This window comes from Paroedura picta, chromosome 17, assembly GCF_049243985.1.
Source record: "Paroedura picta isolate Pp20150507F chromosome 17, Ppicta_v3.0, whole genome shotgun sequence".
Lineage (NCBI taxonomy): Eukaryota > Metazoa > Chordata > Lepidosauria > Squamata > Gekkonidae > Paroedura > Paroedura picta.
This window is the reverse complement of record NC_135385.1, coordinates 17,780,698-17,794,101: the sequence shown is the minus strand read 5'-3', so window position 1 is coordinate 17,794,101 and position 13,404 is coordinate 17,780,698. Positions and strand designations below refer to the sequence as shown.

The following is a 13,404-nucleotide window of genomic DNA, read 5'->3' as shown; positions in this document are numbered from 1 at the left end:
GATTGATTGAAGGCGTAAGCTTTCAAGTGCAAGTCTGAGGAAGAGTGCTTTCACTCAAAAGCTCATGCCTTGAATAAACCTTTGTAGGTCTTCAAGGTGCCCCTGGACTCTGATTTTGTTTTCTTGTGCTGCTTCAGACCCACACGGCTTCCCACTTGAATCTACACTTGTAATACATTTGCATACTCCACGTCTTGGGTCAATTTCCTAGCGCCAAAAGTGCCCGGGCACCTGTTTTCCCCTCGGGAGCCGTGTTCGGGATTCTGCGCTTCCGGCTGGGCGGACTGGGACTCCATTTCCCAGGGCCCTTTGCGGCAAGGCTTCCGTGGGCGGCTCCGCTGCCCTGTCCTGGGAGCTTGCGGGAGGCGGTCGGCGCTGCGTCCCTCCGGAGATGCCTCTGCTGGTGAATGGGAGGCGGGTAGACGTGTCTCAGCTGGCGAGAGAGCCGCTCTATGCCTACCCGGAGCTGGAGGTGAGCTGGCGGGGAGCATTTCGGGGAAACCCATCCGGACGCGCGTGCAAAGCGAAGCCACGCCCCTCGGGTGGCGCCCTGGGATGTTTTTTATTTTATTATTGCACATGCTGTAGTAAAATGTGTGTTCAAGGGGCCGCTGGGGGTTCCCATTAGAGGAGTGAGTCCCTGACGTGCCCTTCGCGACCACGACGTCTGAAGAAGTGATTTAGTACCGGAATAACCATTTGGTGCCCGTGAACTACAATTCCCATGAGCCTCTGCCAGCACGGTGCTGGCAGGGGCTCATGGGAATTGTAGTTTATGGACATATGGAGAGGTACAGTCTAGGATCCGGAGGCCTCCCTATTTAATGAGGGTAACAAGATGCCCTTTTTTCTCTTCTCTGCCCTACCGACTTGTTGGGCCAGTCGTGCACTCTTAGCCTAACCTACCTCACAGGGTTGTTGTGAGAATCAGATGGTGAACCGTGGAAGCTGCTTTGGGTCTTTTGCTTTCAGGGTGTAGGTTGCATGTCACCAGTAGATGACATCATCAGCCAAGGACTCCCTGTTGCTTTGGGCATTGGCTGTCTCTGCAGGCTGCTCCAGTCTGGACCCATCATCTGGGTGCCTGAGGTCTTGTTCAGGCTCTTCCTTTCCCCTGCCCTTGCTTCATCTCCAGGGATGAGGGAGGAGTCAGTGCTGGGCCAGTTGGTTCCTTGCTGTGTGAAACAAAGAAATATTGACCTTCAATGGGGTTTCAAGAAGTATGAAAAACTCCATGAATATGTTACTAATTCCAGAGCAGCCAGAAGAAGAAGAGTTGGTTCTTATATGCCGCTTTTCTCTACCCGAAGGAGTCTCAAAGCGGCTTACAGTCGCCTTCCCTTTCCTCTCCCCACAACAGACACCCTGTGGGGTGGGTGAGGCTGAGAGAGCCCTGATATCACTGCCCGGTCAGAACAGCTTTATCAGTGCCATGGCGAGCCCAAGGTCACCCAGCTGGCTGCATGTGGGGGAGTGCAGAATCGAACCTGGCATGCCAGATTAGAAGTCCGCACTCCTAACCACTACACCAAACCAGCCATGTTGTTGTAGCCAAAATTAAACAGAAGGCCTCTGATATCTTAAGGACTTTGTAGACTCATAAACTTTTGTCATAAATTTTGTCAGATGCTCGTTGTGGGTCCTCGCTAGGTGAATCCAGACGCAGTTATGCTTACCCCCTTCTTAACAGGAGAGAGCCAAGCTGCTACGGAGCCAGGCTGCTCAAACAGTGGGACCCCGAGGCCTTCTGTACGTCCAGCAACGAGAGTTTGCAGCAACCACTCCTAAAGACGGTAGGTGGACATCCAAGAGGGCCTGATGTGGAAGTCCCAAATATACGGCCAAAGTCTTTAATGTTGATCCTTTGCTTTTCCCCCCAGGGTCTGTGTCTATTCTAGGATCTGATGATGCGACCACGTGTCACTTGGTGGTGCTCAGACACACAGGTATGGCACCTGGAAGGAATAGGGAAAAGAGCCTCCTGATGTCACTCATTTAAATCCAGGGGGTTAACAGAGTATTAAATGAGGTCTCCCCCTTCCCCCTTTCCTAATGTGGGCCCCAAAGCATGCAGTATTTAAAGAACAAAGTACGGATTTATCAGGATACCTACAATAATGTTTCTGTTACTAAAAAGGGGAGAAACTTCATGGCAAGCACGAAGAGAAGGTCTGTTTTTTGGAGCAGTGGGGGTTGGGGAGCAAAACCCATTCTGCCTGTGGGTTGCTATAAGAAAATTCCTAAAAATTCCTAGAGCCAAAAGAATTCTGGAGATTGTAGAGCAGTGGTCCCCAACCCGCGGGCCGCATTAAATTAAATTGGGAGTTGCAATCCATTTTTGTGCTTGTTTTTTCCCCAGGTAGTGGGGCCACCTGTCTGACACACTGCGATGGTTCGGATACCGACAAAGAAGTCCTGTTGGTGACCAATGCAGTCAGGGTGCTCTCTCCGAATGCAGAATATGGAAGGTCGGCTCCCCCCCCCCAATTTTAAACATGTGCTTGTTTTTTAATTCAGAGATCTTGAGTGGGAATCCATTTAAAAAAATCGAATGAATAAGTTCTTTGCAGTGGTGAGGTGAAATGAGTTTGGGCATTCCCAGAATTTGAAGCTAGAGTGGTATAGTGGTTAGGACTACTGCCTGAGCCTAATCGCTTGCATTCATGACTACATGAGCCAGTTTGGTGTCGTGGTTAGGAGTGCGGACTTCATGTCTGGCATGCCGGGTGTCATTCTGCGCTCCCCCACATGCAACCAGCTGGGTGACCTTGGGCTCAACACAGCACTGATAAAGCTGTTCTGACCAAGCAGTGATATCAGGGCTCTCTCAGCCTCACCCACCTCACAGGGTGTCTGTTGTGGGGAGAGGAAAGGGAAGGTGACTGTAAGCCGCTTTGAGCCTCCTTCGGGTGGGGAAAAGCGGCTACTCTTCTTCCTCTTCCTCTTCCTCTTCCTCCTCCTCCTCCTCCTCCTCCTCCTCCTCCTCCTCCTCTTCCTCTTCCTCTTCCTCTTCCTCTTCCTCTTCTTCTTCTTCTTCTTCTTCTTCTTCTTCTTCTTCAGTGATATCAGGGCTCTCTCAGCCTCCCCCACCTCACAGGATGTCTGTTGTGGGGAAAGGAAAGGGAAGGCGACTGTAGGCCGCTTTGAGCCTCCTTTGGGTAGGGAAAAGCGGCTACTCCTCTTCTTCTTCTTCTTCTTCTTCTTCTTCTTCCTCCTCCTCCTCCTCCTCCTCCTCCTCCTCCTCCTCCTCCTCTTCTTCTTCTTCTTCTTCTTCTTCTTCTTCTTCTTCTTCAGTGATAACAGGTCTCTCTCAGCCTCACCCACCTCTCAGGGTGTCTGTTGTGGGGAGAGGAAAGGGAAGGCGACTGTAGGCCGCTTTGAGACTCCTTTGGGTAGAGAAAAGCGGCATCTAAGAACCAACTCTTCTTCTTAATAAACTCTCATGCTGTTATTGGAAAGGCCGCCTCAAACTGGCCTCAAGAAAGAGCTGAAGTGTGCATTCCAATGAGAATTAAACCCCGTGAGTGGGATCCCAGAAATTTGATCTGCAAACAGGGTCACCTTGCCCTGAGGCAAGAGGCTATTCCAGTTGTAGAAAGCGGCTACTGTTAGCAAGATCATTATGCAGGAATCAAAGCCCGTCGGCTGAATTGACAAATCCTATCGTCGACTGATGTGTGAATTGAACACAAGAATACAGTAAAGCAGGGGTAGTCAAACTGCGGCCCTCCAGATGTCCATGGACTACAATTCCCAGGAGCCCCTGCCAGCATTTGCTGGCAGGGGCTCCTGGGAACTGTAGTCCATGGACATCTGGAGGGCCGCAGTTTGACTACCCCTGCAGTAAAGGAGGGTGTGGATTCACGCGTGGCCTGTTGAGGCCAGAATTTCAACCTGGGACTTTATGAATGTAATTGGCTTCTGCTACAGAGCTGTTCTCCCCTCGCTTTAAGATGGAAGTTTGCATAATTTCTGCCTCTGGTTGGCTAGGTTGGAACTGCATCTAGTTGGCGGCTTCAGTGATGATAGACACTTATCTCAAGAACTCACCAACCAACTTCTCCGTAAGTCTATACATTCCCCCCCTGCTCCCTCGGTTAAGTGTCAGGGCTCTTGTTTGGGGTCAGAATGGAGAACGTGTGAAATTTGAGGCTCGGGGAAGTTATAAATAAAAGGCCCAAACATTTCACACCAAGAAAAGGGGGATTCCCGACAATTTCTGCCCGACATCTTGCTTCTGTGGATCTTGACGCATGAACATGGTGTACCTGCCCATTGAACACGGCCCCACAGCACAAGATAATAGCGGAAAGTTAAATGAATAATGCAAAGAATAAGACCTTGAGACGTTTTCAGACTACTAAACTGACGTGAGAGAAGGCAAAGGGAAGTGGAAACAGGAATCAACAGGGAAGGTGATGCGTTTCTTCCTGTTGACGTTTTTAGCCTAGTTTACAGTAGCAGAGCCTCTTGTGGCGCAGAGTGGTAAGGCAGTGACATGCTGTCTGAAGCTGTCTGCCCATGAGGCTGGGAGTTCGATCCTAGCAGCCGGCTCAAGGTTGGCTCAGCCTTCCATCCTTCCGAGGTCGGTAAAATGAGCACCCAGCTTGCTGGGGGGTAAACGGTCATGACTGGGGAAGGCACTGGCAAACCACCCCGTATTGAGTCTGCCATGAAAACACTAGAGGGCGTCACCCCAAGGGTCAGACATGACCGGTGCTTGCACAGAGGGGATACCTTGACCTTTACCTTACAGTAGCAGAAGGGGTGCTAGAGGGTTCTACCCAACGTTTGTGGAAGAGATTGTGCTAAGAGGAGAACTGTGGCATCCTGTCAAGGTTCTGGGACAATTTTAGGCCTGCAGTGTTGCTCAGAGGCCTTGACTGGAATCATAGAATCCTAGAGTTGGAAGGGGCCACACAGGCCATCTAGTCATAGAATCATAGAGTTGGAAGGGGCCACACAGGCCATCTAGTCATAGAATCATAGAATCATAGAGTTGGAAGGGGCCACACAGGCCATCTAGTCCAACCCCCTGCTCAACGCAGGATCATAGAATCATAGAATCATAGAGTTGGAAGGGGCCATAAAGGCCATCTAGTCCAACCCCCTGCTCTACGCAGGATCAGCCCTAAGCATCCTAAAGCATCCAAGAACATCTAAACCTCTTCTGCAGTAGCTGTAACCTTTGCACTTAACAAGGAGCATGTGGGCAATTCCGTACAACTTGTCTTTTGTATTAACCATGTGTAACTCTGCGCACGTTTCACGTCTGTTCCTGCACTTGTTTCTAGGAGCTTTTGACCGCTTGCAGGACAATGTCCATTTAGTGACATTCTGCGTGACAGGTAACTGTTTCGGAGCCGTAATCTGTCCCCTTCCCTCGTCATAGATAGATTCAAATGAGTAGCCATGTTGGTCTGAAGTAGCACCATAAAATCAGAGCCCAGTAGCACCTTTAAGACCATCAAAGATTGATTCAAGGTGTGTTTGAGTCTGAGGAAGACTGCTTGCCCTCAAAAGCTCACACCTGTAATAAATCTTTGTTGGTCTTAAAGGTGCCGCTGGGCTCTGATTTTACTGTGAAAAAGGCTGTATGGAGCCAGGTATAAGAAGGGAAGGACTGAATTCTGTATGGGCAGACTTGGAAATCTGTGATATGATTTGATGGGATGATGTTCCTCCTATGTAGGTATCTTAGTTGAATATTTTTTTTAAGGTAAATAATAATAAAAAATACCGGAATTTTAAAAATGGCTTTGCGTTGCCTGTAGCTGTTTCTTTGGTAGCCAAATTAAGCAACGAGGTTGGCCATTGATTCCCACCTTTTTACCTGAAGGCTAGAGAATCGTGGAGCGCCAGAAAAAAAAGCCTTTAGCTCCCTTGACTTATTATCTTATGGTTTAAATTTGTACCTGAAGTTGTGGTGCTTGTTTTTAGCAGCTTTTACGCCCTTCTGTGTTTGCTGGGTGACTTTGCTTCCCCCCCCCCAGTTACACTGACTTTTAATATTTTGTGACTCGTTGGTTTGCATGAGAAGCCGTAACGTTTGCCTCTCTTTTCCCGAACGGCAGAACTGAACGACCGAGAGGAAAAGGGTAATCACTATCCATACGTTTATGGAATCGGTAAGCAAAATTTGAATCTGACAAACCATTCCGCTGAGTGGGTTTCCAGGCAGGCAGGAACTGTTTTGAACTGGTTGGTATTTTGTTTCTCTGTTCAAGAATGCATCCCCTCAGCAGGGGTATTCACAAAGGGGTTGAGTTTTCCTTAACCCTTTTATTGCCCCCTTCAATGATGCTCAGAACGGCATATAAGTTCTGGAACTGTAGACTCTTCTCTTTCTGACTCCATTGAAGTGAGTAGATTTAGAAGGGTATAATGCCCCCTTCCCCTTGAGGTAGCTGAGAATAAACAGCCCAAGTTCATCTAGTACAGGGGTAGTCAACCTGTGGCCCTCCAGATGTTCATGGACTACAATTCCCATGAGCCCCTGCCAGCATTTGCCGGCAGGGGATCATGGGAATTGTAGTCCATGAACATCTGGAGGGCAACAGGGTGACTACCCCTGATCTAGTAGACTTCCTGTTGGGGCTTGGACCTTTATCTTTATCCTGGTACCATTAAAACCAAAGAGGTAAATAAACCAGTTAGCCGATAAAATAAATAAATGACAGAACTTAACCAGACGAACCTGAAATGAAATATATATGAAATCTCCAACCTCTCCTGAAAGGAACAAGGAGAAATAATTCATCAAGGAAGCAAAAGTGTTGTTTTAAAGGAAAAACCATTTAAGTCCAAGCCACATTTCTACTGCAGACAAGAAACAGATGGTACAGAGAAAAAGGGGGAAAAAGAAGCATCCACGGAACACAAGTTATATAGATTTTTGTTTCCGTTTAATCTATATTTTGTTTTTGTTTTTTCCTGTTCAAGGGAAAGCTCCTGTTTTTGTGGCTACGAATATTCACTCGGTTTGCTCATTTCACTAGCAGTACGGTGAATTCAAAGCCTTTCTTTCCAGCTCCCCCTTTAATTTTTGTTCTTTTTTCTCCTCCTAAAGAGGACGCACAAGCCTCTCTTGTTTTAACACACCTGTCCAGTGGAAGATGCATTTAAAACTGAGCTCCCAGTTGCTGGCAGAGGGCCAGCGTGGAGGAGTGGCATATTTCCCCACAAATCGCTCCCAGTGTCCCACTGCAACCTTCTTATGTGAACTCACAGACTCATTTCCTTCCCGACCTTTGAGCCTGCATGTACATGGGTTGGGTGTGACAGACACTAAAACCATATACTTTTATATTTAGCGGAAAATAGACAATGTAAAAGGAAACAAAGATCATGGCATCCGGCCCTCTGAATTCCTGGCAAATAGAAGAATGGAAGAAATGGAGATAGTGACAGATTTTATTTTCCTGGGCTCCAAGATCACTGCAGATGGGGATTGCAGCAAAGAAATTAAAAGATGCTTGCTCCTGGGGAGGAAAGCTATGGCAAATCTAGACAGCATCCTAAAAAGCAGAGACATCACCCTGCCAACAAAAGTGCGTTTAGTCAAGGATATGGTCTTCCCAGTTGCAATGTATGGCTGTGAAAGTTGGACCATAAGGAAGGCCGAGCGTCAAAGAATTGAGGCTTTTGAACTCTGGTGCTGGAGAAGACTCTTGCGAGTCCCTTGGACTGCAAGGCGAACAAACCGGTCAGTCCTAGAGGAGATCAGCCCTGACTGCTCCTTAGAAGGCCAGATTCTGAAGAGGAAACTCAAATACTTTGGCCACCTCATGAGAAGGAAGGACTCCCTGGAGAAGAGCCTAATGCTTGAGCGATCGAGGGCAAAAGAAGAAGGGGACGACAGAGAATGAGGTGGCTGGATGGAGTCACTGAAGCAGTCGGTGCAAACTTAAATGGACTCCGGGGAATGGGAGAGGACAGGAAGGCCTGGAGGATCCTTGTCCAGGGGGCCGCGATGGGTCGGACACGACTTCGCACCTAACAACAACAAAAGGAAAATGGATTCAAAATTTAAGCAGTCGATTCAGTAGTTGTGTATACCCAGAGAAGAAGATGCTAGCGTCTTGTGGATCGCCAGGGTAAAACCAGGAAGACGAAGGTTCACATCGCCCCTCAGCTGTGAAATTCAGCAGGTGGCTTTGGCCCAGTTTCGTACTCTGCCCAAACCATCTGGTGTCTGTGGGGGAGAATAAAATGGAAGCAAAGGGGAAAGATAGATGAAATGCAGATGTGGCCAAACAGGAAGAGGACTAGATCGGAATAAATTCTGCAGCCACATCTGCTGTGTTAAGACTGGCATTAGAATAGGGAGGGAACTGGGATGAAGATCATGTTCAATTTTTAGAAAGCACAGATGGCCTTTTTTGGGATCCAGAAAAGAGCATCTTTGTGATGGGCAACTTTGAAGAAGAGAGGAACACACCAGGCAGCAGTAGGAAAGATATTTTCTCCCATACAGTATTTCGTTGTCCCTGGACAATAAGGACTATGGGCCATTTTCAGTTATCCGTGTTCTCACCTTGCTTTCCAGCAGCAAATGTTAAGACCGGAGAAATTTTCCATGCTACTTTTCCCGACAAAGGACCAGAGGTGGATTTAAGGTCAGCCAGTATCTTAACAGGAGCCCAGGTAAGATGAGAGAGAAGATTTTTCAGGGGACTGCAATGGTGCCTATAATGCCTGTTTTTATAGTGAGGAGGGAAGAGAGAAAACTTGCTGATTCTGGTGTACGTCTGAACTTCATGTTTTCAGGTTTTGTCACACTCCCAGGGCGTCCCTGGGTGGGGTGTGAAGTGGGAGGGTCTGAGAACAGCCACTCCAGGGGCTGCACATTGGCAGGGCTGGATGCTGCAAGCACCAAAAAAGCAAGGGGAGACTGCCAGGATTAGCTTCCTCGGGAGTAAAGGCTGCCTTGGGAGCCGAGACCTGAGTAGTCAGAGCGGGCATGGCAGGAGGGTGTGGGAGAAAAGTGGGAGGGAAGGAGGAAGGGTAGGCAGGAAGTCAGAGAGATGGAAAAGTCTAGGAGGGCAGGAGGGACCAGGGAAGCAGCAGGTTTCTCTCTGGAGGTCTGCTGGCCGGGAAGCCTAACCCTGTGGTTGAGGGCGTGGGGAGTACAGGCCTTAAGTAGGAGCCAGGCCTGGGAATAGGAGTTTGATGTAGGCAGGTAGAGAAGGTAGGAAGATAGGCAGACAACCAGGCTGTTCATAAGGCATTTGGCCCTGGGACTTTGTCAGCTGGGAAAACAGCAAACCGACCAGCCTCGTCCCCTGTTATTGAGAAAAAGTAGAGCTGTTCTATACCCCGATTTTCATCACCCAAAGGAATCTCCAAGCAGCTTACAAACGCCTTCCCCTCCTCACAACAGGTAGGCGGGGCGGGGCGGAGAGGACTGCTCTGTGAGGGGCAGTCCTCGGAGAACTGTGCCTGGCCCAAGGCCACCCAGCTGCCTTCACGTGGGGGAGCGGGGAACCAAACCGGGCTCTCCAGATTAGAGTCGGCCACTCACGGCACCCCGCTGGCTCTCAGGCCGACGAAACGTCGGGGTGAAGAAGCAAGCAGCCCCCAGCTCAAGGAGGCCTGGGCAAAGCCCTGCTTTCTGGACCACACGCCCTGGCCTCCCCGAATGCAAAGTACTTCTGTATGTTGGTTGAAGAGAGGCCTTGGCTTAGTCACACACCTGGAGCCTGGACCCTTAATATCCTGGGTCATGACTCTGTCTTGTCCAACTTAGCCCACTTTGCTTGATTTATTTCTAGCAAGGCTGGTTTATAGCTTTTTGAACTGTAGGGCAGTGTTTCCTCTGCGTTTCGGTGACTTCCTGGATTGGGAAGAGCGAGATTTGTTTTCCCTAACCTTCCTTTTCCCTTTCGGGAATTGCTGAGACCCTGCCCACCAGAGGAGACCAATAACAATGCAACTTTGTACAAAGAGCTTGGATTTCCGGCTTGGATTTCTCTGGCTTGTGCTCTTGGCCTTTTCTTCTGGCTCCTGCCTTACTGAGTGAAAGAGATGGTGCCCTGGGGAGATTCTTCTTTCATTCATATACTTATTTACAGACCAGCTTTACCCCAAGTGGAGGCACCAAGCGGCTTACAATATTTCCCCGTTCTCCATGTTATTTTTCGCAACAACCCTGTAAGGTAGGTTAGGCTGAGAGAAAGTGTCACTGGTCTGATTGGCCAACGTCACCTGGCCACTTTTCATGGCAGAGTGTGGCTCTGAAGTCACTCAGATTGTAGCCCAATGCTCTAACTTACTACACCCCTCTGGCTTCCATAAGCACACTAATTTAGCTGCATATTTTCTTTAAAAAATATCTTCCAACCATTGCGTGCTTTCTTCTACCAAGGCAAAGGTTAGGCCAGAGGTAGTCAAACTGCGGCCCTCCAGATGTCCATGGACTACAATTCCCAGGAGCCCCTGCCAGCATTCGCTGGCAGGGGCTCCTGGGAATTGTAGTCCATGGACATCTGGAGGGCCGCGGTTTGACTACCCCTGGGTTAGGCATTCTGGCTCTGCTTGTGACGAATAGCCTTTTGAAAGTGTGTGCTTTCCCCCTTTGTTTGTAGATGGTTAACATTTATGACTCCAGGAAGGAGCAGCTTTACATTGGGCCGTACTTCTGGATGCCTTTCCCTCATACAGACTTCTGGCTCGAACAGGATGATCAGTACCTATTGCAGGTAATGGGGACGATGGCCACAGAAGAGGGCTGGTCTTTCAGACGTCGTCTTTTCACGGCCTGCCGGCCTTCCCTTCCACCGATGTCTTTTGGCTTGCTTGCCAGTGCACTAAATGTAATTTTTTAAAAAACATTTCTAAATCAGGGCTGTATTGCCCTGTCTTTCAAGGTGAGTATCGTCTTCTCTGACTGCTGGAGGTTATCCAGGTCTTTCCGTGTCACCCGATCCTTTTAGCAGGGAATAAATCTGGGGCAGAGACACAACGCCTCGCCAAAGCGATCCATGAACTGCGTTTTCCCCGTTTGGGTGCGAACTGCAGAAAGGCATGGGTTGAGTCCCTGGCATCACTTCCCTGTCACTCAGAGTAAACACAAAGTCTGGCTCATGAGAAGACCTGAGTTTAAAATGATTTCCCCTCCCCCCTTCTTTTTGCAGAATCTTTCCACATCTCCCCAGGCCGAGCCGCCTCACTTTGTTTCCCACATTCGCGCCACACTGTTATGTTTGAAGGAGCATCCGTTCCCCGACAAGAGCCTGTTCCCCAGCAGGAGACCTTGGATCTACTGCAAGAACGAAGACGGCCTCTGGCAGAGGGTTTCTTCTGAGCAGATCTAACCAGCAGAGGCGGCGTTGAGAAAGCCCGGGCTGCTAAACAGTGAGCTCACAGTCAGAGACTCAGCTGGGCCACAGCAACGTGTGGCAATAGCCATGTGTCATAAGAGGCCTATTCCAGAAGGGAATGCATGATGCTTAATTTCCTACTGCACAGGTAGATAGCCCTTATTTGCACAGCAGGGGCAGGTATCACACACCTGGGTGGATCCAACAAAGACGTTACTGCAGTGATATTATAGTGGCGAGATCTGGCCGCCAGCTTTCCTTGTAATAACACAACGACCGTGTTATAAGGATTTACCTGTATGCATATGTATCATTCTGTAAGACAGCCAGAAGACTCAAGACCCCTTTCCTCTTGGCATAACTGTTCCCCATGCATCTCACTCAGTGCTTTCTCAGGGGGGTCAGTAGAAATATTAAAATAAAAACCTCACGAGGTTTATTTCCCAGTGGAGCTAAAGGCATGTTAAAAACTATACATCGAAGGAACGCTGTTTCGTGTAAATATATTTATAAAAAAAGAGGCCCAAGGTACATGATGCTGTCTTGAAAACCTAGTTCGTTTATCAAAATAATGTCAACGTATTAGAGGACAGAAAAAAGAGGAGCAATAATATATCATTACACATATTAAGTAATCCATTGCAAACAGAAAAGTGATCAAAGCCAACCTGCGCCATGTATAAACGTTGTTTTCTTTACGTGTAGAACTTTTGAGATGTGTCTTTGAGTAACGGGAAATCCTACTTTTATTTGTGAGAAACATGCTGGGGGCACCTAGAGCAGGTAAAACATATCCCTATAGCTCTCCCCTGTTTTCTTCTTCATTCCTTGCCATCATTCTGTAAGAACTTTACTTCTTTATCCATTTCACGCGTCACCGAAGAGCAGGGAGTGATGAAATTAAACTGCGCCAGTGATGTCACCAGCCAGTTTTTATAAACCTGCGTAGAGAAGTAAAATAAAAATGCTGGGAGGAGTGGGCGGGATAGTTTGTTTCCAAAAACGTCTGCTCTTCGTCATCATATAATTTGGTGTATTCCAGGTGTATGCCATTCTGGGCGGGCTGCGTTTCCGCTTACGGAAAGGTGCTCTGCTGTGCTTCCAGCAGGTTAATCTCTCGCATCGTGCTGGCTCCGCCTTCCAGGGCTAGGCCATCTGCTAGGCAAGACCGACGTGGCTGTTTGTTGCTTTAAAAGGGCGGCGCCGTGTCCCGTGTCTTTATCCCACATACCAAAAACTAGGAGTCGCTTCCAATTGAGGCTCTGAATTCCGGATGTCTGGAAAACAGCTAAGCTGGTGTCTTTATGTTTCAGGGACCTGTCGAAATCCCCCCAAACAGATACAAGCGTCCAACCATAGGGAATGTCCTATGTCCTAAGCCAGGGGTAGTCAAACTGCGGCCCTCCAGATGTCCATGGACCACAATTCCCAGAAGCCCCTGCCAGCAAATGCTGGCAGGGGCTTCTGGGAATTGTAGTCCATGGACATCTGGAGGGCCGCAGTTTGACTACCCCTGTCCTAAGCCCTAGGCAGATAGCTGGATGTTAAGGAGTCTTGCTCACGAAATACCTGCAGGTAAAGAAAAAGCCCAGATGTTATTTAGGTGCTGCTTTCCTTGATTTCTGCTCTTGACCGATGAAATAAAGTGCCTTAGAGCAGGGGTAGTCAACCAGTGGTCCTCCAGATGTTCGTGGACTACAATTCCCATGAGCCCCTGCCAGCAAACGCTGGCAGGGGCTCGTGGGAATTGTAGTCCACGAACATCTGGAGGACCACCGGTTGACTACCCCTGCCTTAGAGCAAAGTTTGAGACCAGTGGCACGTTTAAGACCAACAAAGTTTTATTCAAGGTATAAGCTTTCGTGGGCATGCACGCTGACTCAGTCTGTACCCGAAGAAGTATGCAGGCGCCCAAAAGCTTGTCCCTTGAATAAGTCTTTTGGTCTTAACAGGGCCACTGGGTTCAAACGTCTGCTGGTTCAGAGCAGCATGGCTACCCACCTGAATAAAGTGTCTGGGTTCCCTTTAAAAGGGCGGAGGGGTTGTAAAGAGGTACTAAGAAGAAAAAAAGTACTTTGCTTCA

General features: G+C 48.6%; 1 protein-coding gene across 3 annotated transcripts; it reads left to right on the top strand.

Moving 5' to 3' along the window:
• The first annotated feature begins 310 nt into the window (after window positions 1-310).
• On the top strand, window positions 311-12,730 carry NTAN1 (N-terminal asparagine amidase). Of its 3 annotated transcripts, none has more exons than XM_077316993.1 (10): window positions 311-472; window positions 1,691-1,793; window positions 1,881-1,946; window positions 2,360-2,468; window positions 3,991-4,064; window positions 5,295-5,348; window positions 6,075-6,128; window positions 8,549-8,646; window positions 10,663-10,700; window positions 11,136-12,730. In XM_077316993.1, the coding sequence occupies exons 1-10, from the start codon at window positions 392-394 to the stop codon at window positions 11,206-11,208; spliced, it is 750 nt and encodes a 249-aa protein (XP_077173108.1). In that variant the 5' UTR covers window positions 311-391; the 3' UTR covers window positions 11,209-12,730. The 3 variants fall into 3 exon arrangements, with proteins under 3 accessions (XP_077173108.1, XP_077173107.1, XP_077173106.1); XM_077316992.1 differs by having other exon boundaries at window positions 10,587-10,868; XM_077316991.1 differs by having other exon boundaries at window positions 313-472; window positions 10,587-10,700.
• Window positions 12,731-13,404: the final 674 nt, after the last annotated feature.